This window comes from Pseudophryne corroboree, chromosome 9 (assembly GCF_028390025.1).
Source record: "Pseudophryne corroboree isolate aPseCor3 chromosome 9, aPseCor3.hap2, whole genome shotgun sequence".
NCBI classification, from domain to species: Eukaryota; Metazoa; Chordata; class Amphibia; order Anura; family Myobatrachidae; genus Pseudophryne; species Pseudophryne corroboree.
This window is the reverse complement of record NC_086452.1, coordinates 318,514,010-318,538,662: the sequence shown is the minus strand read 5'-3', so window position 1 is coordinate 318,538,662 and position 24,653 is coordinate 318,514,010. Positions and strand designations below refer to the sequence as shown.

The 24,653-nt window shown below is 48.0% G+C and overlaps 1 protein-coding gene across 1 annotated transcript in view; it reads left to right on the top strand.

Annotated features, from left to right (window-relative positions):
- Positions 1 to 13,213: 13,213 nt before the first annotated feature.
- The window catches only part of ACO2 (aconitase 2), a 215,320-nt gene continuing 203,880 nt past the window's right edge, over positions 13,214 to 24,653 (top strand). The window contains exon 1 of the mRNA XM_063940467.1: positions 13,214 to 13,319. Within this exon, the coding sequence (XP_063796537.1) occupies positions 13,284 to 13,319 (36 nt within the window). The 5' untranslated portion in view covers positions 13,214 to 13,283. The remainder of the gene's footprint in view (positions 13,320 to 24,653) is intronic.

Genomic DNA, 24,653 nt, shown 5'->3' with positions numbered 1-24,653 from the left:
GCGGCCCAGGTTGGTTTAGGAAACTCTTTTCGTTTGTTTCCTGGTTTTACAGAGTCTGCGAGGAGGGGGACCAACCTTTGGCGCTGCAGGTTTTTGAACAAGTATATAAAGGCAGTAGGGTGTCTATGGGTGTGATAAATAGATGTGTGTAATATGTATAGGTGTAGTGGAAATATATACGTACGGAGGCAGTGGGATGTAAATGGGTGTGATGAATATATATGGAGGCAATGGATTGTATCCAGATAAAAATTGTTTAATGAAAAAAATGTTTAAAAATATTAACAGTTTTTGACAATATTCCATAAAAAATTAGAAAAAGAAGGCAATTATGTTCAGTGTGTTTCTATTACATAATAAATAAACATATGCAGCACATCAATTAAAAATATAAGATATAAAAAATATATAAAAAATTTATGGAATAGAATAAAGATATATATATAGAATAAAAATAAAAATATATATATAGAATAAAAATAAAATTGTATATATATATAAAACCAGATTTTGAATCTAATGTCAATCGATATGTGATCGTTTACACTTTGCTTTTGATCATAGAGAGACCGGTCTCTTCTATTTAGAGTGTTACGGGGTTAATATGGTGTGAGTCACGGCAGAGCTGTCTGTGTCCACAAAATGGTCCGGTTTATAATAAGTTCCTGTTGCTCTTAGAAAGGCAGTTTGTAATGGTAATGTTTTTCAGGTGATGGTGTGTCACGGGTTGCTTACGTGTCTTCGCCCTTAGCAGGGCTGAGGAGTCCGTGGGTGTCCTATGCTGCTGCAGGTGTCTTTTTGTCTTTTTTCTTCCTCCGTATCCGCGGTTTGTTACAGGCGCCTGTAACTCCGGTTCCTTTGATGTTACCTCGTTGACGTCTTCCAGGAAGTCGGGATCTCCGGGTTTCGGGTGAGAAGAGGGGGCCCCCTCTTCTCACCCGAAACCCGGAGATCCCGACTTCCTGGAAGACGTCAACGAGGTAACATCAAAGGAACCGGAGTTACAGGCGCCTGTAACAAACCGCGGATACGGAGGAAGAAAAAAGACAAAAAGACACCTGCAGCAGCATAGGACACCCACGGACTCCTCAGCCCTGCTAAGGGCGAAGACACGTAAGCAACCCGTGACACACCATCACCTGAAAAACATTACCATTACAAACTGCCTTTCTAAGAGCAACAGGAACTTATTATAAACCGGACCATTTTGTGGACACAGACAGCTCTGCCGTGACTCACACCATATTAACCCCGTAACACTCTAAATAGAAGAGACCGGTCTCTCTATGATCAAAAGCAAAGTGTAAACGATCACATATCGATTGACATTAGATTCAAAATCTGGTTTTATATATATATACAATTTTATTTTTATTCTATATATATATTTTTATTTTTATTCTATATATATATCTTTATTCTATTCCATAAATTTTTTATATATTTTTTATATCTTATATTTTTAATTGATGTGCTGCATATGTTTATTTATTATGTAATAGAAACACACTGAACATAATTGCCTTCTTTTTCTAATTTTTTATGGAATATTGTCAAAAAACTGTTAATATTTTTAAACATTTTTTTCATTAAACAATTTTTATCTGGATACAATCCATTGCCTCCATATATATTCATCACACCCATTTACATCCCACTGCCTCCGTACGTATATATTTCCACTACACCTATACATATTACACACATCTATTTATCACACCCATAGACACCCTACTGCCTTTATATACTTGTTCAAAAACCTGCAGCGCCAAAGGTTGGTCCCCCTCCTCGCAGCATCTGTGCATTCGCCTTCTGGGGAAAATGGTAGCCTCTTATGAGGTGCTTCAGTATGGAAAGTTTTATGCAAGGCCCCTCCCCAGCTAGATCTATTGGACAAATGGACGGATCGCATCTTCACATGCACCAGAGGATCCGTCTGTCACCAAAAGCCAGGATCTCCCTTCTGTGGTGGCTACAGACTTCTCACCTCGTCGAGGGTCAGAGGTTCGGGATTCAGAATTGGATTCTGTTAACCACAGATGCAAGCCTCAGAGGTTGGGGAGCAGTCACCCAGGGGGTACAGTTTCAAGGAAGATGGTCAAATCAGGAAGTCATCCTTCCAATAAACATCCTGGAACTCAGGGCTTTCTATAACGCCCTTCTGCAGGCCTTATCTCTACTTCGGAATCAGGCCATTCAAGTCCAGTCGGACAATGTGACGGCGGAAATGTACATAAACTGACAGGGCGGAATGAAAAGCAGAGCAGCAATGTCAGAGGTGTCAAGAATTCTTTTCTGGGTGGAAAAACATGCCGTGGCGTTGTCGGCGGTTTTCATTCCGGAAGTAGACAACTGGGAAGCAGACTTCCTCAGCAGGCACGACCTGCACCCTGGGGAGTGGGGCCTTCACCCGGAGGTGTTCAGGTGGTGACATGTCGGTGGGGATATCCACAGATCGACATGATTGCCTCTTGACTCAACAAGAAGCTCAACAAGAAGCTTAAGCAGTATTGTTCCAGGTCGAGAGACCCACAAGCAGTGACAGTAGACACCCTGACAACTCTGTGGGTCTACCAGCTGGTGTATGTGTTTCCTCCACTTCCTCTGATTCCAAGAATTCTAAAGAGAATTAAAAGGGAAAAGGTTCAAGCAATCCTCATTGCTCCAGACTGGCTGCGAAGGGCCTGGTATGTGGATCTTCTCGAGATGCTGATCGAAGATCTGTGGCCTCTACCTCTTTGCGAGGATCTTCTGCAACACGGCCCATTCGTCTATCAAGACTTACCGCGGCTACGTTTAACGGCATGGAAGTTGAACGGCTGATTCTAGCCAGGAGAGGTATTCCTGACAAGGTCACCCTGACTATGATCCAAGCCAGGAAGGGGGTATCGTCTAAACATTACCACCGTATATGGAAGAAGTATGTCACTTGGTGTGAGAGCAGACAATATTCTGCAGTGGAATTTCATTTGGGAAATTTCCTGCTTTTTCTGCAGTCGGGAGTGGATGTGGGCCTACGTCTAGGCTCCATAAAAGTCCATATTTCAGAAACAATTGGCTTCTCTCCCTGAGGTCCAGATGTTCTTGAAAGGTGTTCTGTGCATCCAACCTCCTTTTGTGCCTCCCACGGCACCTTGGGATCTCAATATGGTGCTGCAGTTCCTCCAATCGGACTGGTTTGAATCGTTACAGGAGGTTGACATAAAGTACCTTACGTGGAAAACCGTCACACTGTTGGCCTTGGCTTCAGCTAGATGTGTGTGGGAGCTAGGGACATTGTCTCACAAGAGTCCCTACTTAATTTTCCATGAGGACAGAGCTGAACTCAGAACTCGTCAGCAATTTCTTCCTATGATGGTGTCCGCGTTTCACATCAACCAACCTATTGTGGTTCCGGCTGTTACGGACACATCTGCTACTTCAAAGTCTTTGATTGTTGTGAGGGCTTTGAAGGTGTATGTAAAGAGAACAGCTCGTCACAGGAAATCCGACTCGCTGTTTGTTCTCTATGATCCCAATAAAATTGGGTGTTCTGCTTCAAAGCAGTCCATTGCACGTTGGATCAGGCTCACTATCCAGCATGCTTTTTCCATGGCAGGCTTGCCGGTTCCAAAATCTGTACAGGCATACTCTACTAGGTCGGTGGGTTCTTCTTGTGCGGCTGCCTGGGGTGTCTCGGCTTTACAGCTCTGCCGAGCAGCTACTTGTTCAGGTTCGAACAAGTTTGCTAAGTTTTACAAGTTCAGCACTTTGGCCTCTGAGGACCTTCAGTTTGGTCAATCAGTTCTGCAGTAACCTCAGCACTCTCCCACCCAGTTTGGGAGCTTTGGTACTTCCCCATGGTACTAAATGGAATCCCAGTATCCCCTAGGACGTAAGAGAAAATAGGATTTTAATTACCTACCGGTAAATCATTTTCTTGTAGTCCATAGGGGATACTGGTTGCCCGCCCAGTGCTTCGTTCTTCCTGCACTGTTACTTGGTTCAGTAATGTTGTTTGGTCAATCCCAGTATCCCCTACGGACTACGAGAAAAGGAATTACTGGTAGGTAATTAAAATCCTATTTTATTGCTCAAGTCTTTTTTCAATTATCAGGCTTGCCAGTTTGTCAGCAGTTCTTCATGTGATGGATAAATATGGTATGAAGAACCTGTTAAATTAGTGTTAGGGCTGTAGGCCTGATTCAGGGGTGGACACGTTTTTAAATGCCACACCAGTCGCACCAAGGAGACTTACACCACCCTATGGCAGGTGTCAGATTTACCATCTGAGTCTGGCCTCCAAGTCAACGATTGAGCGTCAAAATATGCAAACACTTCAGTGACACACCCATAACATCCCCAAACGCCGGTTTTCCATACTGATTCCATTGCAACAACGTCATTGTACATACACTCTGTGTAACACATGTGCTTTGAGACTTTTTAGGGATTTTTGCATGTGCACAGTAGCAAGAAATCACTCAGTTCTACATACAGCATTGTGTGCATTTCTGAATCAGTCCCTGTGTCTTTATCTTGGTTTATATACGTTGTGTAGTGCAGCAGTGGGTCTTGAGTACACCAATGCCATTGCATCTTACACAGCAGTGCGGTTAGACAAAAGTTCTCTGTCTTTGAGGGCAGAGTGGAAAGAGTGAAGGAAGGGTGTCACAATGGGTACAGAGACTGGAGACGTTTCAGAGCTTCTCTGCTTGCTACATTGATTGTCTTTGTTGCCATGGGGAACATGACATTGTGGCTGGTCTGATGAGTTGTCAGTTACTGATGGGAGTCTGACGACTCAAACATGTGGCAACAGGTAGTAGTCAGGCTGATTCTTGGGGCCTGTCACATTGATTTATGTTAAACCTAATTTTTTTATGCGATTGCTGCTTCAAGTTTCATGAACATATCAAATAGGACTGGATGATGTGGAAAATTGTAATCCTTTATTAAGAACTGATACCTTCTATAGGGGGAAATGTAACAGTCTGAGATTTGCAGGCATTAACAAGTTTCTGGGAATTCCTGACAAATGATTTAAAGTGGCAATCAATGAAAAGGCAAAACCAATGTCTCTGGGACATCTTTCCATCCTTCCTCTACACTCTTATAAGCTGCAGCCGCCATTATGCGCACCCACACCATACTTTTCTACTATTTGTTTCTCTTCTGCTGGAGTAGCCCAGAGAGAAATAGCAGCTGGTCACTTTAACGGGTGGTACCAGACTCTTCTGGCCAGTATTATCTCCCCATCCTGCTGACTTCACTAGGGGTGCAGTAAATCCATCCACTTTTATAAGGGTCCATAGAACAACTCATAAAATCGTAAGTCCCATGCCACTGGTGGAGAGTAGGTATGTATGTCCTAAACTTTGACTCCACACTCTCGCTGCTGTGACCTGTTTGGGTTGGCAGTAACATGATTGATAGAGCATGTGCTGCTGTGCGTTGCATGTGACGTGTTGCTCTTCCTTTTAGTGAAAAACAGTTGAGTCGCTGGGAACTGCATAACTATCTGTCCTTGGACTATGAGGACTGTGGTCAGGCTGAATATAGCTTCAAAAAAATAAGATTTTACTCACCGGTAAATCTATTTCTCGTAGTCCGTAGTGGATGCTGGGACTCCGTAAGGACCATGGGGATTAGCGGCTCCGCAGGAGACTGGGCACAACTAAAGAAAGCTTTAGGACTACCTGGTGTGCACTGGCTCCTCCCACTAAGACCCTCCTCCAGACCTCAGTTAGGATACTGTGCCCGGAAGAGCTGACACAAATAGGAAGGATTTTGAATCCCGGGTAAGACTCATACCAGCCACACCAATCACACCGTATAACTCGTGATTCTATACCCAGTTAACAGTATGAAATATAACTGAGCCTCTCAACAGATGGCTCAACAATAACCCTTTAGTTAGGCAATAACTATAAACAAGTATTGCAGACAATCCGCACTTGGGATGGGCGCCCAGCATCCACTACGGACTACGAGAAATAGATTTACCGGTGAGTAAAATCTTATTTTCTCTGATGTCCTAAGTGGATGCTGGGACTCCGTAAGGACCATGGGGATTATACCAAAGCTCCCAAACGGGCGGGAGAGTGCGGATGACTCTGCAGCACTGAATGAGCAAACTCTAGGTCCTCCTCAGCCAGGGTATCAAACTTGTAGACTGTTGCAAAAATGTTTGAACCCGACCAAGTAACAGCTCGGCAAAGTTGTAAAGCCGAGACCCCTCGGGCAGCCGCCCAAGAAGAGCCCACTTTCCTCGTGGAATGGGCTTTTACAGATTTAGGGTGCGGCAGTACAGCCGCAGCATGTGCAAGTTGAATCGTGCTACAGATCCAGCGAGCAATAGTCTGCTTAGAAGCAGGAGCACCCAGCTTGTTGGGTGCATACAGGATAAATAGCGAGTCAGTTTTCCTGACTCCAGCCGTCCTGGAAACATATACTTTTCAGGGCCCTGACTACGTCCAGTAACTTGGAATCCTCCAAGTCCCAAGTAGCCGCAGGCACCACAATAGGTTGGTTCACATGAAAAACTGATGCCACCTTAGGAAGGAATTGGGAACGAGTCCTCAATTCCGCCTTATCCATATTAAATACAGATAAGGGCTTTTGTATGACAAAGCCGCCAATTCTGATACACGCCTGGCCGACGCCACGGCCCACAGCATGACCACTTTCCACGTGAGGTATTGTAGCTCCACGGATTTAAGTGGCTCAACCCAATGCGACTTCAGGAAATCCAACACCACGTTGAGATCCCACGGTGCCACTTGAGGCACAAACGGGGGCTGACTATGCAGCACTCCCTTAACAAAAGACCGAACTTCAGGCAGTGAAGCCAGTTCTATTTTGGAAGAAAATCGATAGAGCCGAAATCTGGAACTTCATGGAACCCAATTTTAGGCCCATAGTCACTTCTGACTGTAGGAAGTGCAGAAATCGACCTAGCTGAAATTTCTCCTTTGGGGCCTTCCTGGCCTCACAGCACGCAACATATTTCCACCATATGCGGTGATAATGGTTTGCGTTCACTTCTTTCCTAGCTTTAAATAGCGTAGGGATAACTTCCTCCGGAATGCCCTTTTCCTTCAGGATCCGGCGTTCAACCGCCATGCCGTCAAACGCAGCCGCGGTACGTCTTGGAACAGACAGGCCCCCTGCTGCAGCAGGTCCTGTCCGAGCGGCAGAGGCCATGGGTCCTCTGAGATCATTTCTTGGAGTTCTGGTTACCAAGCTCTTCTTGGCCAACCCGGAACAATGCGTATAGTTCTTACTCCTCTCCTTCTTATTATTCTCATTACCCTGGGTAAGAGAGGCAGAGAAGGGAACACATACACCGACTGGTACACCCATGGTGTTACCAGAGCGTCCACAGCTATCGCCTGAGGGTCTCTTGACCTGGCGCAATATCTTTGTAGCTTTTTGTTGAGGCGGGACGCCATCATGTCCACCTGTGGCCTTTCCCAACGGTGTACAATCATTTGGAAAACTTCTGGATGAAGTCCCCACTCTCCCGGGTGGAGGTCGTGTCTTCTGAGAAAGTCTGCTTCTCAGTTGTCCACTCCGGGAATGAACACTGCTGACAGTGCTAACACATGATTTTCCGCCCATCGGAGAATCCTTGTGGCTTCTGCCATCGCCATCCTGCTTCTTGTGCCGCCCTGTCGGTTTACATGAGCGACCGCCGTGATGTTGTCTGACTGGATCAGCACCGACAGGTGTTGAAGCAGGGGTCTAGCCTGACTTAGGGCATTGTAAATGGCCCTTAGTTCCAGAATATTTATGTGTAGGGAAGTCTCCTGACTTTTCCATAGCCTTGGAAGTTTCTTCCCTGTGTGACTGCCCCCCAGCCTCGAAGGCTGGCATCCGTGGTCACCAGGACCCAGTCCTGTATGCCGAATCTGCGGCCCCCTAGAAGATGAGCACTCTGCAGCCACCACAACAGCGACACCCTGGCCCTTGGAGACAGGGTTATCCGCCCATGCATCTGAAGATGCGACCCGCACCACTTGTCCAACAGATCCCACTGGAAAATCCTTGCATGGGACCTGGCGAATGGAATTTCTTCGTAAGAAGCTACCATCCTTCCCAGGGCTCGCCTGCATTGACGCACCGACACCTGTATATGTATTAGGAGGTCTCTGTCTAGAGACGACAACTCCTTGGACTTCTCCTCCGGGAGAAACCCTTTTTATCCTGTTCTGTGTCCAGAACCATACCCAGGAACAGTAGACGCGTCGTAGGAACCAGCTGCGACTTTGGAATATTCAGAATCCAGCCGTGCTGTTGTAGCACTTCCCGAGATAGTGCTACTCCGCCGAACAACTGCTCCCTGGACCTCGCCTTTATAAGGAGATCGTCCAAGTACGGGATAATTATTTCGGCCATTACCTTGGTAAATACCTCTGTGCCGGGGACAGACCAACGGCAACGTCTGGAATTGGTAATGACAATCCTGTACCACAATTTTGAGGTACTCCTGGTGAAGAGGGTAAATAGGGACATGCAGGTAAGCATCCTTGATGTCCAGTGATACCATGAAATTCTCCAGGCTTGCAATAATCGCCCTGAGCGATTCCATTTTGAACTTGAACCTTCGTATATAAGTGTTCAAGGCTTTCAATTTTAGAATGGGTCTCACCGAACCGTCTGGTTTCGGTACCACAACATTTTGGAATAGTAACCCCGGCCTTGTTGAAGGAGGGGTACCTTGATTTCACCTGCTGGAAGTACAGCTTGTGAATTGCCGCCAGTACTACCTTTCTCCGAGGGCAGCAGGCAAGGCTGATGTGAGGTAACGGCGAGGGGGAGTCGCCTCGAACTCCAGCCTGTATCCATGTGATACTATTTGCAGAACCTAGGGATCCACCTGTGGGCAAGCCCACTGGTCCCTGAAGTTCCCGAGACGCGCCCCTACCGCACCTGTCTCCACCTGTGGAGCCCCAACGTCATGCGGTGGACTCAGAGGAAGCGGGGGAAGATTTTTGATCCTGGGAACTGGCTGCTGGTGCAGCTTTTTCCTTCTTCCCTTGTCTCTGTGCAGAAAGGAAGCGCCTTTTACCCGCTTGCTTTTCTGAAGCCGAAAGGACTGTACCTGAAAATACAGTGCTTTCTTAGGCTGTGAGGAAACCTGAGGTAAAAATTTTTCTTCCCAGCTGTTGCTGTGGATACGAGGTCCCAGAGACCATCCCCAAACAATTCCTCACCCTTATAAGGCAGAATCTCCATGTGCCTTTTATAGGCAGCATCACCTGTCCACTGCCGGGTTTCTAATACCCTCCTGGCAGAATGGACATTGCATTAATTCTGGATGCCAGCCGGCAAATATCCCTCTGTGCATCCTTTATATCTAAGATGACGTCTTTAATATGCTCTATGTTAGCAAACTATTATCCCTGTCTTAGAGTATTAATATTATCTGACTGGGTATCAGACCACGCTGCAGCAGCACTATTTATGCTGAGGCAATTGCAGGTCTCAGTATATAACCTGAGTGTGTATATACAGACTTCAGGATAGCCTCCTGCTTTTTATCAGCAGGCTCCTTCAAGGTGGCCGTATCCTAAGACGGCAGTGCCACCTTTTTTGACAAACGTGTGAGCGCCTTATCCACCCTAAGGGATATCTCCCAACGTGACTTATCCTCTGGCGGGAAAGGGTACGCCATCAGTAACTTTTTAGAAATTACCAGTTTCTTATCGGGGGAACCCACGCTACTTTATACACTTCATTCATTCATCTGATGGGGGAACAAAACACTTGCTGTTTTTTCTCCCCAAAAATAAAACCTCTTTTATGTGGTACTTGGGTTCATGTCAGAAATGCGTTGTAACGGATGTTCCTAGTGGATTGTGTATATGTCTCAACCTCGTCGACACTGGAGTCAGCATCCGTGTCGACATCTGTGTCTGCCGTCTGAGGTAACGGGCACTTTTTTGAGCCCCTGATGGCCTTTGAGACGCCTGGGCAGGCGCGGGCTGAGAAGCCGGCTGTCCCACAGCTGTTTTACGTCATCCAGCCTTCTATGTAAGGAGTTGACATTGTCGGTTAATACCTTCCACCTATCCATCCACTCTGGTGTCGGCCCCACAGGGGGCGACATCCCATTTATCGGCCTCTGCTCCACCTCCACGTAACCTTCCTCATCCCACATGTCGACACAGCCGTACCGACACACAGCACACACACAGGGAATGCTCTGACTGAGGACAGGACCCCACAAAGTCCTTTGGGGAGACAGAGAGAGAGTATGCCAGCACACACCAGAGCGCTATATAATGCAGGGATTATTTTTCCCCCAATAGCTGCTTGTATAAACAATATTGCGCCTTAATTTAGTGCCCCCCCTCTCTTTTTAACCCTTTGAGCCTGAAAACTACAGGGGAGAGCCTGGGGAGCTGTCTTCCAGCTGCACTGTGAAGAGAAAATGGCGCCAGTGTGCTGAGGGAGATAGCTCCGCCCCTTTTTCGCGGACTTTTCTCCCGCTTTTTTATGGATTCTGGCAGGGGTATTTATCACATATATAGCCTCTGGGGCTATATATTGTGATATATTTGCCAGCCAAGGTGTTTTATTGCTGCTCAGGGTGCCCCCCTTCAGTGCCCTGCACCCTCAGTGACCGGAGTGTGAAGTGTGTATGAGGAGCAATGGCGCACAGCTGCAGTGCTGTGCGCTACCTTGGTGAAGACTGATGTCTTCTGCCGCCGATTTTCCGGACTCTTCTTGCTTCTGGCTCTGTAAGGGGGCCGGCGGCGCGGCTCCGGGACCGAACATCAATGGCCGGTTCCATGCGGTCGATCCCTCTGGAGCTAATGGTGTCCAGTAGCCTAAGAAGCCCAAGCTACCACCAGTTAGGTAGGTTCGCTTCTTCTCCCCTTAGTCCCTCGCTGCAGTGAGTCTGTTGCCAGCAGATCTCACTGTAAAATAAAAAACCTAAAATATACTTTCTTTCTAGGAGCTCAGGAGAGCCCCTAGTGTGCATCCAGCTCAGCCGGGCACAAGAATCTAACTGAGGTCTGGAGGAGGGTCTTAGTGGGAGGAGCCAGTGCACACCAGGTAGTCCTAAAGCTTTCTTTAGATGTGCCCAGTCTCCTGCGGAGCCGCTAATCCCCATGGTCCTTACGGAGTCCCAGCATCCACTTAGGACGTCAGAGAAACATAGCTATTTGGAGCTGGAGTCATACTTGCCTAATCTCCCATATTGTCTGGGGGACTCATGATTCTCAAGTTACTCTCCTAGGCACCTAGGAAGAGTAGGCAAGTCTCCCGAATCTCTGGCGTGCTGGCCACCCCGCCACCCTTCCCAAGTGAAGAGGATGGTCTGGGCAGCTTGATGATGCAATGTGCACTGAATTGTATCATCGTAGCTCTGTCCAGTGCTTTACATGTACAGGAACACCTGGGTTTTTGTAGTTAATGCTGCTTAGATACCCTGTAGGCTCAGTCTCGGCTCCCCTATTGTTCTACATAAATTCTCTAAATGCTCCATATGTATCATGTCACATTATATGGAGCAGTTAGAGAATTTATATGGAACAATAGGGGAGCCGAGCCTGTACAGGGAGAGCCTGAGGTTATGACTATGAGGTTGATGCCTGGTGGACATAACTCCAGTGGTCACCTCTCCTGTCCGGCTGCTGCTGGATCCACCGTGGCCAAGGCCGCCGCCGCACCGTCCCCTGAGGTCTGCGTCCGCGCGATGACGTTCACGAAGTTTGGCGTGTAGCAATGCAGTCCTCCTCTTCCGGATGGTGGGGTCACGTGGGGGCGAGACGCCGGGACCTTTGCTCCTGTTATTATCGTCCGGCGGCCACAGCACAATGCACAGCCGCACAAAGTACAATGATATGCGGGAGGAGGTGGAGCGTGGGAGGTGGCGGGTTGGCTCTCCATATTCCGGGAGAATCCCGGAATCCGGGAGAGAGTAAAAGCCTCCTGGATGGTTGCCACCAAATCCTGGGGAATCCAGGAAATCCGGGAGAGTTGGCAACCCTAGTGGGAGAGCTTGAGCCTCTGCCACTCTGCAGACTCCTGCTTTTAAATGCTTGAATACTGAATGCATTATTGGAGACTGTCCTAGCCAAGGATGAGAAAATAGAGAAAGTATGAGAAAATTATGATTTCCAATATTTCATAGAACAAACCGTCCATCTTGTCATATATTTTGTCACAGCCAGCACTGGTATACCTACCTTTCTCCGATTCTCTTGAAACCCTAACACACCCTAAGTTTGAGGATCCGAGTAGAACCGAGTCCCGCTCGGATCAGCTTTGGGGATCCGAGCTGACAGAGTCCCAGCTGGATCTTCCCTCGAATTCGGAACTCCATTTAAAAACAGGATCTTGGGTTTTGGATTGCATGTAACCTCCCGCCCCCTTGTGACTTTAGGTGCCATTTCATTCAGGAAAGTGGTGAGGGTGGCAATTTTACTGGAAATAACTATTATTGATATTAATAATGCTATAGGAACAATAACAGATCCAAGATACATGATTTTAGCTGTTTTTATCATTTTTTATAGACATCCTCCAGATACAAAACCAAACCAAAAACTGAACCCAAAACACTGGACGTTGGTTTTACAAAACCAAAACACAGCAATGATTTAGAACACAAACCACAACACAGGGATGTGCGTACATTAATATCGGAAAAATGTATAGCACTACAATCCCCATCATGTCCTGTTTACTGAATATGATTTAAACAAACTTTTTGGGATTTCAAATACACCTATTAAATATATTTTTTGTTGTTGTAAAGTCATGGAAATAAAAATAAAAGGAATTGCAGAGCTAACAGTCCCAGACTGAGCAATGGCAGGGTGAGTTGGTCAGTACTGGAAAAGTAGTAATTTTCACTGGGACTGTCCATGGGAAGAGGGAACAGCTGCCAGGTAGTGTACCATAGGCTGCACTGGTTTCCCCAGCCTGCAGAAGCAGAAGGGCACCATGCAGTGGTCACCTTCATCATCTGGTAAAGTCACTCTACACGATCCTAGCAGGGAGTTGCGTGTGTATTTATAACCAGGGACATACGCACGAAAGCTACCTAATTACTGTATGTCTCCATGTCTTCCAGACACAATGACGCTACAGAGCAGCTCGGTATAAACTGTTACGTTATGTGACTTATTTATATACGTTGTGCGAGTTAGCTTGTGTTATGTATCTGACAGGTCCTTTCTGGCCACGCCTACCCGTCAACGCCACCTCCGCCCACTCCACACTCCCTATAAATACTGTCGATGTGACGTCACGGCCATGTGACCTCATCTTTGTCAGTGAACAAAATGGCGCCGTACTGTGTCCTGGCAGGCCGGCTACAGGTGAGCGGACAGAGCGGGCATGTGTAACGTTGGTGAGCAGGAGTAAGAGGGCTGACTTTGCGGCCAGGGGTACGGCATGTGTTTGGTGTGCTGCGTTATGTCTGCCCGCTATGTAGGTGCTATCCTCATGATGTCTGGGTGCTTCTTACATAGGGGTGACCTGGCTCCTGTTTCCATGGCGACGGACATGTGTCATTTACCTATAGAGAAATGTCTTGCAGGATAGTTGTCTGTGCCTCTGCATTCTGAGTAAGCTGTCACCTGTTCACTGTTATGTTCAAGGTGATCCCAAGGTGACAGAAGCATGCTCTGGGCTGCTAGTGCTGCTGTGACTTTCTTCCCTAGCGGTCCGTGTCAGCCGTCCTTTACATAAGGAAATATGTATATGGCGAGTAAGTAAATAAAGTGGCTGCAGTGGTTACGTTAATAGGCCACTGCATATAATTTCTAGGTTTATCTCCCGTGATCTGTAAACTTGTTTCAAGAAAGTTTTTGTTGGTGTTCTAGGGGGGAGATGAATGAAATGTTTTCTTTAGAAGAAGTGCAAGTGTTGCCCATAGCAACCAGTCAGGGTCGACCTCTCATTTTATAGAATGTACAAGCTAAATGATAGCTAGAATCTGGTTGCTATGGTGGGCACTTGTTCTCTTTAGAACGTTTGATAAATCTCCCCCCATAATATTTAGTAAGCAGAATGCCTGTTCATTAATCCAGTGGTTTTCACGCTGTTTTCGGTGCCGATACAGTTCGTGTCTTGCAGGTCTCCTGCGGACCTTTAAAATGAGACCGTTGGTGATATACCTGAGCACCTGCTTGGTGTCAAGGAGAATGTGAACTGTTAGGTGTCCTGAGAATCAGGATTTAGAAACACTGCATTAGTTTAATGTGCATTATTTCAGGACCTGAAACAGTCTAATTTTGCAGGATTGCTCTTTCTTACCAAACGTCACATCCCATTACTTTATATTCTCCAAATTCCTTATCCTTTTATTACTCCAAAATGCAGTAATTTAGAGACCATAGAAGTTTCTTACTATGGCTTACATTATTACAACTTTTACAGCAGTGGATTTCAGGAAGCTAGTGTATTACAGGTTTATTAGGAATAGAGTACTTGTACAAGTTAATAAAGATTAGTTCTTAATGTATCTGCAATATTTATCTATAGATGTCGATGTTAATAAAATGCTACCTATAAGTAAAAGCTCATGCACATACTGGTGTGGATTCTTTTTTTCTCTAACGTCCTAGTGGATGCTGGGGACTCCGAAAGGACCATGGGGAATAGCGGCTCCGCAGGAGACTGGGCACAAAGTAAAAGCTTTAGGACTAGCTGGTGTGCACTGGCTCCTCCCCCTATGACCCTCCTCCAAGCCTCAATTAAGATTTTGTGCCCGAACGAGAAGGGTGCAATCTAGGTGGCTCTCCTGAGCTGCTTAGAGTAAAAGTTTAAATAGTTTTTTTTATTTTCAGTGAGACCTGCTGGCAACAGGCTCACTGCATCGAGGGACTAAGGGGAGAAGAAGCGAACTCACCTGCGTGCAGAGTGGATTGGGCTTCTTAGGCTACTGGACATTAGCTCCAGAGGGACGATCACAGGCCCAGCCATGGATGGGTCCCGGAGCCGCGCCGCCGGCCCCCTTACAGATGCTGAAGCAAGAAGAGGTCCATAAATCGGCGGCAGAAGACTTTCCTGTCTTCATAAGGTAGCGCACAGCACTGCAGCTGTGCGCCATTGCTCTCAGCACACTTCACACTTCGGTCACTGAGGGTGCAGGGCGGTTGCGGGCGCCCTGGGAAGCAATGAATTTACCTTATTTGGCAAAAAATACATCACATATAGCTCCTGGGCTATATGGATGTATTTAACCCCTGCCAGTTTTCCAGAAAAAAGCGGGAGAAGAGCCCGCCGTGAAGGGGGCGGGGCCTATCTCCTCAGCACACAGCGCCATTTTTCCCACACAGCTCCGCTGGTAGGAAGGCTCCCAGAATCTCCCCTGCATCCTGCAACTACAGAAACAGGGTAAAAAAGAGAGGGGGGCACTTATTTGGCAAAATAACAGATATAAGCAGCTATAAGGGATAGACACTTATTGTAAGGTTGTCCCTATACATATATAGCGCTCTGGTGTGTGCTGGCAAACTCTCCCTCTGTCTCCCCAAGGGGCTAAGTGGGTCCTGTCCTCTATCAGAGCATTCCCTGTGTGTGTGCTGGGTGTCGGTACGTGTGTGTCGACATGTATGAGGAGGAAAATGATGTGGAGGCGGAGCAATTGCCTATAATGGTGATGTCACCCCCTAGGGAGTCGACACCTGAATGGATGGCCGTAATTAAGGAATTACGTGACAGTGTCGGCACGCTACAGAAAACTGTTGACGACATGAGACAGCCGGCAGCTCAGTTAGTGCCTGTCCAGGCGTCTCAAACACCGTCAGGGGCTATTAAACGCCCGTTACCTCAGTGGGTCGACACGGACCCAGACACAGACACTGACTCCAGTGTCGACGGTGAAGAAACAAACGTATTTTCCAGTAGGGCCACACGTTACATGATCACGGCAATGAAGGAGGTTTTGCACATCTCTGATACTGCAAGTACCACAAAAAGGGGTATTATGTGGGGTGTGAAAAAACTACCCGTAGTTTCTCTATCGTCCTAGTGGATGCTGGGGTTCCTGAAAGGACCATGGGGAATAGCGGCTCCGCAGGAGACAGGGCACAAAAAGTAAAGCTTTCCGATCAGGTGGTGTGCACTGGCTCCTCCCCCTATGACCCTCCTCCAAGCCTCAGTTAGATTTTTGTGCCCGGCCGAGAAGGGTGCAATCTAGGTGGCTCTCCTAAAGAGCTGCTTAGAAAAGTTTAGCTTAGGTTTTTTATTTTACAGTGAGTCCTGCTGGCAACAGGATCACTGCAACGAGGGACTTAGGGGAGAAGAAGTGAACTCACCTGCGTGCAGGATGGATTGGCTTCTTGGCTACTGGACATCAGCTCCAGAGGGACGATCACAGGTACAGCCTGGATGGTCACCGGAGCCTCGCCGCCGGCCCCCTTGCAGATGCTGAAACAAGAAGAGGTCCAGAATCGGCGGCAGAAGACTCCTCAGTCTTCTAAAGGTAGCGCACAGCACTGCAGCTGTGCGCCATTTTCCTCTCAGCACACTTCACACGGCAGTCACTGAGGGTGCAGGGCGCTGGGAGGGGAGCGCCCTGGGAGGCAAATGAAAACCTATTTGGCTAAAAAATACCTCACATATAGCCTCCGGGGGCTATATGGAGATATTTAACCCCTGCCAGAATCCACTAAAGAGCGGGAGACGAGCCCGCCGGAAAAGGGGTGGGGCCTATCTCCTCAGCACACAGCGCCATTTTCCTTACACAGCTCCGCTGGTCAGGACGGCTCCCAGGTCTCTCCCCTGCACTGCACTACAGAAACAGGGTAAAACAAGAGAGGGGGGGCAAAATAGTGGCAAAAATTATATTATAAAAGCAGCTATACAGGGAGCACTTATTATAAGGCTATCCCTGTCATATATAGCGCTTTGGTGTGTGCTGGCAAACTCTCCCTCTGTCTCCCCAAAGGGCTAGTGGGGTCCTGTCTTCGTTAAGAGCATTCCCTGTGTGTCTGCTGTGTGTCGGTACGTGTGTGTCGACATGTATGAGGACGATATTGGTGTGGAGGCGGAGCAATTGCCAAATATGGGGATGTCACCTCCTAGGGGGTCGACACCAGAATGGATGCCTTTATTTATGGAATTACGGGATAGTGTCAACACGCTAAAGCAGTCGTTTGACGACATGAGACGGCCGGACAATCAATTAGTGCCTGTCCAGGCGCCTCAAACACCGTCAGGGGCTGTAAAACGCCCTTTGCCTCAGTCGGTCGACACAGACCCAGACACAGGCACTGATTCCAGTGGCGACGGTGACGAATCAACCGTATTTTCCAGTAGGGCCACACGTTATATGATTTTGGCAATGAAGGAGGCGTTACATTTAGCTGATACTACAGGTACCACTAAACAGGGTATTATGTGGGGTGTGAAAAAACTACCTATAGTTTTTCCTGAGTCAGAAGAACTAAATGAGGTGTGTGATGAAGCGTGGGTTGCCCCCGATAAAAAGATGCTAATTTCAAAGAAGTTATTGGCTTTATACCCTTTCCCGCCAGAGGTTAGGGCGCGCTGGGAAACACCTCCTAGGGTGGACAAGGCGCTCACACGCTTATCTAAACAAGTGGCGTTACCCTCTCCTGAGACGGCCGCACTTAAAGATCCAGCAGATAGGAGGATGGAAAATATCCAAAAAAGTATATACACACATACAGGTGTTATACTACGACCAGCTATAGCGACAGCCTGGATGTGCAGTGCTGGAGTAGCTTGGTCAGAGTCCCTGATTGAAAATATTGATACCCTGGATAGGGACAATGTTTTACTGTCTTTAGAGCAAATAAAGGATGCATTTCTTTATATGCGTGATGCACAGAGGGATATCTGCACACTGGCATCACGGGTAAGTGCTATGTCCATTTCGGCCAGAAGAAGTTTATGGACGCGACAGTGGTCAGGCGATGCGGACTCAAAACGGCATATGGAAGTTTTGCCGTATAAAGGGGAGGAGTTATTTGGAGTCGGTCTATCAGATTTGGTGGCCACGGCTACAGCCGGGAAATCCACCTTTTTACCTCAAGTTACTCCCCAACAGAAAAAGACACCGACTTTTCAACCGCAGCCCTTTCGTTCTTTTAAAAACAAGAGAGCAAATGGATATTCATATCTGCCACGAGGCAGAGGAAGGGGGAAGAGACGGCAACAGGCAGCTCCTTCCCAGGAACAGAAGCCCTCCCCCGCTTCTACAAAAGCCTCAGCATGACGCTGGGGCTTCTCAAGCGGACTCGGGGGCGGTGGGCGGTCGTCTCAAGAATTTCAGCGCGCAGTGGGCTCACTCGCAGGTAGATCCCTGGATCCTGCAGATAATATCTCAGGGATACAGGTTGGAACTAGAGACAGATCCACCTCGCCGTTTCCTGAAGTCTGCTTTACCAACGTCCCCCTCCGAAAGGGAGACGGTCTTGGAAGCCATTCACAAGCTGTACTCTCAGCAGGTGATAGTCAAGGTACCTCTTCTACAACAAGGAAAGGGGTATTATTCCACTCTATTTGTGGTACCGAAGCCGGATGGCTCGGTAAGACCTATTCTAAATCTGAAGTCCTTGAACCTGTACATAAAGAAGTTCAAGATGGAGTCACTCAGAGCAGTGATAGCGAACCTGGAAGAAGGGGACTTTATGGTATCCTTGGACATCAAGGATGCGTACCTCCACGTTCCAATTTACCCCTCACACCAGGGGTACCTCAGGTTCGTCGTACAAAACTGTCACTATCAGTTTCAGACGCTGCCGTTCGGATTGTCCACGGCACCTCGGGTCTTTACAAAGGTAATGGCCGAGATGATGATTCTTCTTCGAAGAAAAGGCGTATTAATTATCCCATACTTGGACGATCTCCTGATAAGGGCAAGGTCCAGAGAACAGCTAGAGATGGGATTAGCACTGTCTCAAGAAGTGCTAAAACAGCACGGGTGGATTCTGAATTTTCCAAAATCCCAGTTAATGCCGACAACTCGTCTGCTGTTCCTAGGGATGATTCTGGACACGGTTCAGAAAAAGGTTTTTCTCCCGGAGGAAAAAGCCAAGGAGTTATCCGAGCTTGTCAGGAACCTCCTAAAACCAGGAAAGGTGTCTGTACATCAATGCACAAGAGTCCTGGGAAAAATGGTGGCTTCTTACGAAGCAATTCCATTCGGCAGATTCCACGCAAGAATTTTCCAGAGGGATCTGTTGGACAAATGGTCAGGGTCGCATCTTCAGATGCACCAGCGGATAACCCTGTCTCCAAGGACAAGGGTATCTCTTCTGTGGTGGTTGCAGAGTGCTCATCTATTGGAGGGCCGCAGATTCGGCATACAGGATTGGATCCTGGTGACCACGGACGCCAGCCTGAGAGGCTGGGGAGCAGTCACACAAGGAAGAAACTTCCAGGGAGTGTGGACGAGCCTGGAAACGTCTCTTCACATAAACATTCTGGAACTAAGAGCAATCTACAATGCTCTAAGCCAGGCAGAACCTCTGCTTCAGGGAAGACCGGTGTTGATCCAGTCGGACAACATCACGGCAGTCGCCCATGTGAACAGACAGGGCGGCACAAGAAGCAGGAGTGCAATGGCAGAAGCTGCAAGGATTCTTCGCTGGGCAGAGAATCATGTAATAGCACTGTCAGCAGTGTTCATCCCGGGAGTGGACAACTGGGAAGCAGACTTCCTCAGCAGACACGACCTTCACCCGGGAGAGTGGGGACTTCATCCAGAAGTCTTCCACATGCTGGTAACCCGTTGGGAAAGACCAATGGTGGACATGATGGCGTCTCGCCTCAACAAACCTCCTCTGCCTCTCATACCAAAAGTATTGAGAATTATACGGCAAAGAGGCGTAAGAACGATACTAGTGGTTCCGGATTGGCCAAGAAGGACTTGGTACCCGGAACTTCAAGAGATGATCACGGAAGATCCGTGGCCTCTACCTCTAAGGAGGGACTTGCTTCAGCAGGGTCCCTGTCTGTTTCAAGACTTACCGCGGCTGCGTTTGACGGCATGGCGGTTGAACGCCGGATCCTAAAGGAAAAAGGCATGCCGGAAGAAGTCATTCCTACTTTGATTAAAGCAAGGAAGGAAGTAACCGTGCAACATTATCACCGCATTTGGCAAAAATATGTTGCGTGGTGCGAGGATCGGAGTGCTCCGACGGAGGAATTTCAACTGGGTCGATTCCTACATTTCCTGCAATCAGGATTGTCTATGGGTCTCAAATTGGGATCTATTAAGGTTCAAATTTCGGCCCTGTCGATTTTCTTCCAGAAAGAATTGGCTTCAGTCCCTGAAGTCCAGACTTTTGTTAAGGGAGTGCTGCATATACAGCCTCCTGTGGTGCCTCCAGTGGCACCGTGGGATCTCAATGTGGTTTTGGACTTTCTAAAATCTCATTGGTTTGAACCACTAAAAAATGTGGATTTGAAATATCTCACATGGAAAGTGACCATGCTACTAGCCCTGGCTTCGGCCAGGAGAGTGTCAGAACTGGCAGCTTTATCTTACAAAAGCCCATATCTGATTTTCCATTCGGACAGGGCGGAACTGCGGACTCGTCCGCATTTTCTCCCTAAGGTGGTGTCAGCATTTCATCTGAACCAGCCTATTGTAGTGCCTGCGGCTACAAGTGACTTGGAGGACTCCAAGTTACTGGACGTTGTCAGAGCATTGAAAATATATATTGCAAGGACAGCTGGAGTCAGAAAATCTGACTCGTTGTTTATATTGTATGCACCCAACAAGATGGGTGCTCCTGCGTCTAAGCAGACGATTGCTCGTTGGATCTGTAGCACAATCCAACTTGCACATTCTGTGGCAGGCCTGCCACAGCCTAAATCTGTAAGGGCCCACTCCACAAGGAAGGTGGGCTCATCTTGGGCGGCTGCCCGAGGGGTCTCGGCATTACAACTTTGCCGAGCAGCTACGTGGTCAGGGGAGAACACGTTTGTAAAATTTTACAAATTTGATACTCTGGCTAAGGAGGACCTGGAGTTCTCTCATTCGGTGCTGCAGAGTCATCCGCACTCTCCCGCCCGTTTGGGAGCTTTGGTATAATCCCCATGGTCCTTTCAGGAACCCCAGCATCCACTAGGACGATAGAGAAAATAAGAATTTACTTACCGATAATTCTATTTCTCGGAGTCCGTAGTGGATGCTGGGCGCCCATCCCAAGTGCGGATTATCTGCAATAATTGTACATAGTTATTGTTAACTAATTCGGGTTATTGTTGTAGGGAGCCATCTTTCAGAGGCTCCTCTGTTATCATACTGTTAACTGGGTTTAGATCACAAGTTGTACGGTGTGATTGGTGTGGCTGGTATGAGTCTTACCCGGGATTCAAAATTCCTCCCTTATTGTGTACGCTCGTCCGGGCACAGTACCTAACTGAGGCTTGGAGGAGGGTCATAGGGGGAGGAGCCAGTGCACACCACCTGATCGGAAAGCTTTACTTTTTGTGCCCTGTCTCCTGCGGAGCCGCTATTCCCCATGGTCCTTTCAGGAACCCCAGCATCCACTACGGACTCCGAGAAATAGAATTATCGGTAAGTAAATTCTTATTTTTTCCTGAAGCAGATGAATTGAATGAAGTGTGTGATGAAGCGTGGGTTACCCCCGACAAAAAACTGCTAATTTCTAAAAAATTATTGGCACTATATCCCTTCCCACCAGAGGTTAGGGCTCGTTGGGAAACACCCCCTAGGGTGGATAAGGCGCTCACACGCTTATCAAAACAAGTGGCGTTACCGTCTCCAGAAACGGCCGCCCTTAAGGAGCCAGCAGATAGGAGGCTGGAAAATATCCTTAAAAGTATATACACACATACTGGTGTTATACTGCGACCAGCAATCGCCTCAGCCTGGATGTGCAGTGCTGGGGTGGCTTGGTCAGATTCCCTGACTGAAAATATTGATACCCTGGACAGGGACAATATATTATTGACTATAGAGCATTTAAAGGATGCATTCCTATATATGCGAGATGCACAGAGAGACATTTGCACTCTGGCATCAAGAGTAAGTGCGATGTCCATTTCTGCCAGAAGAGGATTATGGACGCGACAGTGGTCAGGGGATGCGGATTCCAAACGGCATATGGAAGTATTGCCGTATAAAGGGGAGGAGTTATTTGGGGGCGTTCTATCGGACCTGGTGGCAACGGCTGGGAAATCCACCTTTTTACCCCAAGTCACCTCGCAGCAGAAAAAGATACCGTCTTTTCAGGCTCAGTCCTTTCGTCCCCATAAGGGCAAGCGGGCAAAAGGCCACTCATATCTGCCCCGGGGTAGAGGAAGGGGAAAAAGACTGCAACAGACAGCTTCTTCCCACGAACAGAAGCCTTCCCCCGCTTCTGCCAAGTCCTCAGCATGACGCTGGGGCCTTACAAGCGGACTCAGGCACGGTGGGGGCCCGTCTCAAGAATTTCAGCGCGCAGTGGGCTCACTCGCAAGTGGACCCCTGGATCCTGCAGGTAGTATCTCAGGGGTACAAATTGGAATTCGAGACGTCTCCCCCTCGCCGGTTCCTGAAGTCTGCTTTACCAATGTCTACCCCCGACAGGGAGGCGGTATTGGAAGCCATTCACAAGCTGTATTCCCAGCAAGTGATAATCAAGGTACCCCTCCTACAACAGGGAAAGGGGTATTACTCCACGCTGTTTGTGGTGACGAAGCCGGACGGCTCGGTGAGACCCATTTTAAATCTGAAAGCCTTGAACACTTACATAAAAAGGTTCAAGTTCAAGATGGAGTCACTCAGAGCAGTGATAGCGAACCTGGAAGAAGGGGACTACATGGTGTCTCTGGACATCAAGGATGCTTACCTCCATGTCCCAATTTGCCCTTCTCACCAAGGGTTCCTCAGGTTTGTGGTACAGAACTGTCACTATCAGTTTCAGACGCTGCCGTTTGGATTGTCCACGGCACCCCGGGTCTTTACCAAGGTAATGGCCGAAATGATGATTCTTCTTCGAAGAAAAGGCGTCTTAATTATCCCTTACTTGGACGATCTCCTGATAAGGGCACGGTCCAGAGAACAGTTAGAGGTCGGAGTAGCACTATCTCAAATAGTACTACGACAGCACGGATGGATTCTAAATATTCCAAAATCGCAGCTGATTCCGACGACACGTCTGCTGTTCCTAGGGATGATTCTGGACACAGTACAGAAAAAGGTGTTTCTCCCGGAAGAGAAAGCCAGGGAGTTATCCGACCTAGTCAGGAAACTCCTAAGACCAGGCCAGGTGTCAGTGCATCAGTGCACAAGGGTCCTGGGAAAGATGGTGGCTTCTTACGAAGCAATTCCATTCGGCAGATTCCACGCAAGAACTTTTCAGTTGGATCTGCTAGACAAATGGTCCGGATCGCATCTTCAAATGCATCAGCGGATAACCCTGTCTCCAAGGACAAGGGTGTCTCTCCTGTGGTGGTTACAGAGTGCTCATCTCCTAGAGGGCCGCAGATTCGGCATTCAGGATTGGGTCCTGGTGACCATGGATGCCAGCCTGAGAGGCTGGGGAGCAGTCACACAGGGAAAAAATTTCCAGGGCTTGTGGTCAAGCATGGAAACGTCACTTCACATAAATATCCTGGAACTAAGGGCCATTTACAATGCCCTAAGTCAGGCAAGGCCTCTGCTTCAGGGTCAGCCTGTATTGATCCAGTCGGACAACATCACGGCAGTCGCCCACGTAAACAGACAGGGCGGCACAAGAAGCAGGAGGGCAATGACGGAAGTGGCAAGGATTCTTCGCTGGGCGGAAAATCATGTGATAGCACTGTCAGCAGTGTTCATTCCGGGAGTGGACAACTGGGAAGCAGACTTCCTCAGCAGACACGATCTTCACCCGGGGGAGTGGGGACTTCACCCAGAAGTCTTCCACATGATTGTAAACCGTTGGGAAAAACCAAAGGTGGACATGATGGCGTCTCGCCTCAACAAAAAACTGGACAGATATTGCTCCAGGTCAAGGGACCCTCAGGCAATAGCTGTGGACGCTCTGGTAACACCGTGGGTGTACCGGTCAGTGTATGTGTTCCCTCCTCTTCCTCTCATACCAAAAGTACTGAGAATCATAAGAAGGAGAGGAGTAAAGACTATACTCGTGGCTCCGGATTGGCCAAGGACTTGGTACCCGGAAATTCAAGAGATGCTCACGGAAGACCCGTGGCCTCTACCTCTAAGACAGGACCTGCTCCAGCAGGGACCATGTCTGTTCCAAGACTTACCGCGGCTTCGTTTGACGGCATGGCGGTTGAACGCCGGATCCTGAAGGAAAAAGGCATTCCGGATGAAGTCATCCCTACCCTGATCAAAGCCAGGAAGGATGTAACCGTACAACATTATCACCGTATTTGGCGTAAATATGTTGCGTGGTGCGAGGCCAGGAAGGCCCCTACGGAGGAATTTCAACTGGGTCGATTCCTACATTTCCTGCAAACAGGACTGTCTATGGGCCTCAAATTAGGGTCCATTAAGGTTCAAATTTCGGCCCTGTCGATATTCTTCCAAAAAGAACTAGCTTCTGTTCCTGAAGTTCAGACGTTTGTCAAGGGAGTACTGCATATACAGCCTCCTTTTGTGCCTCCAGTGGCACCTTGGGATCTCAATGTAGTGTTGGGATTCCTAAAATCACATTGGTTTGAACCACTCACCACTGTGGACTTGAAATATCTCACATGGAAAGTGGTAATGC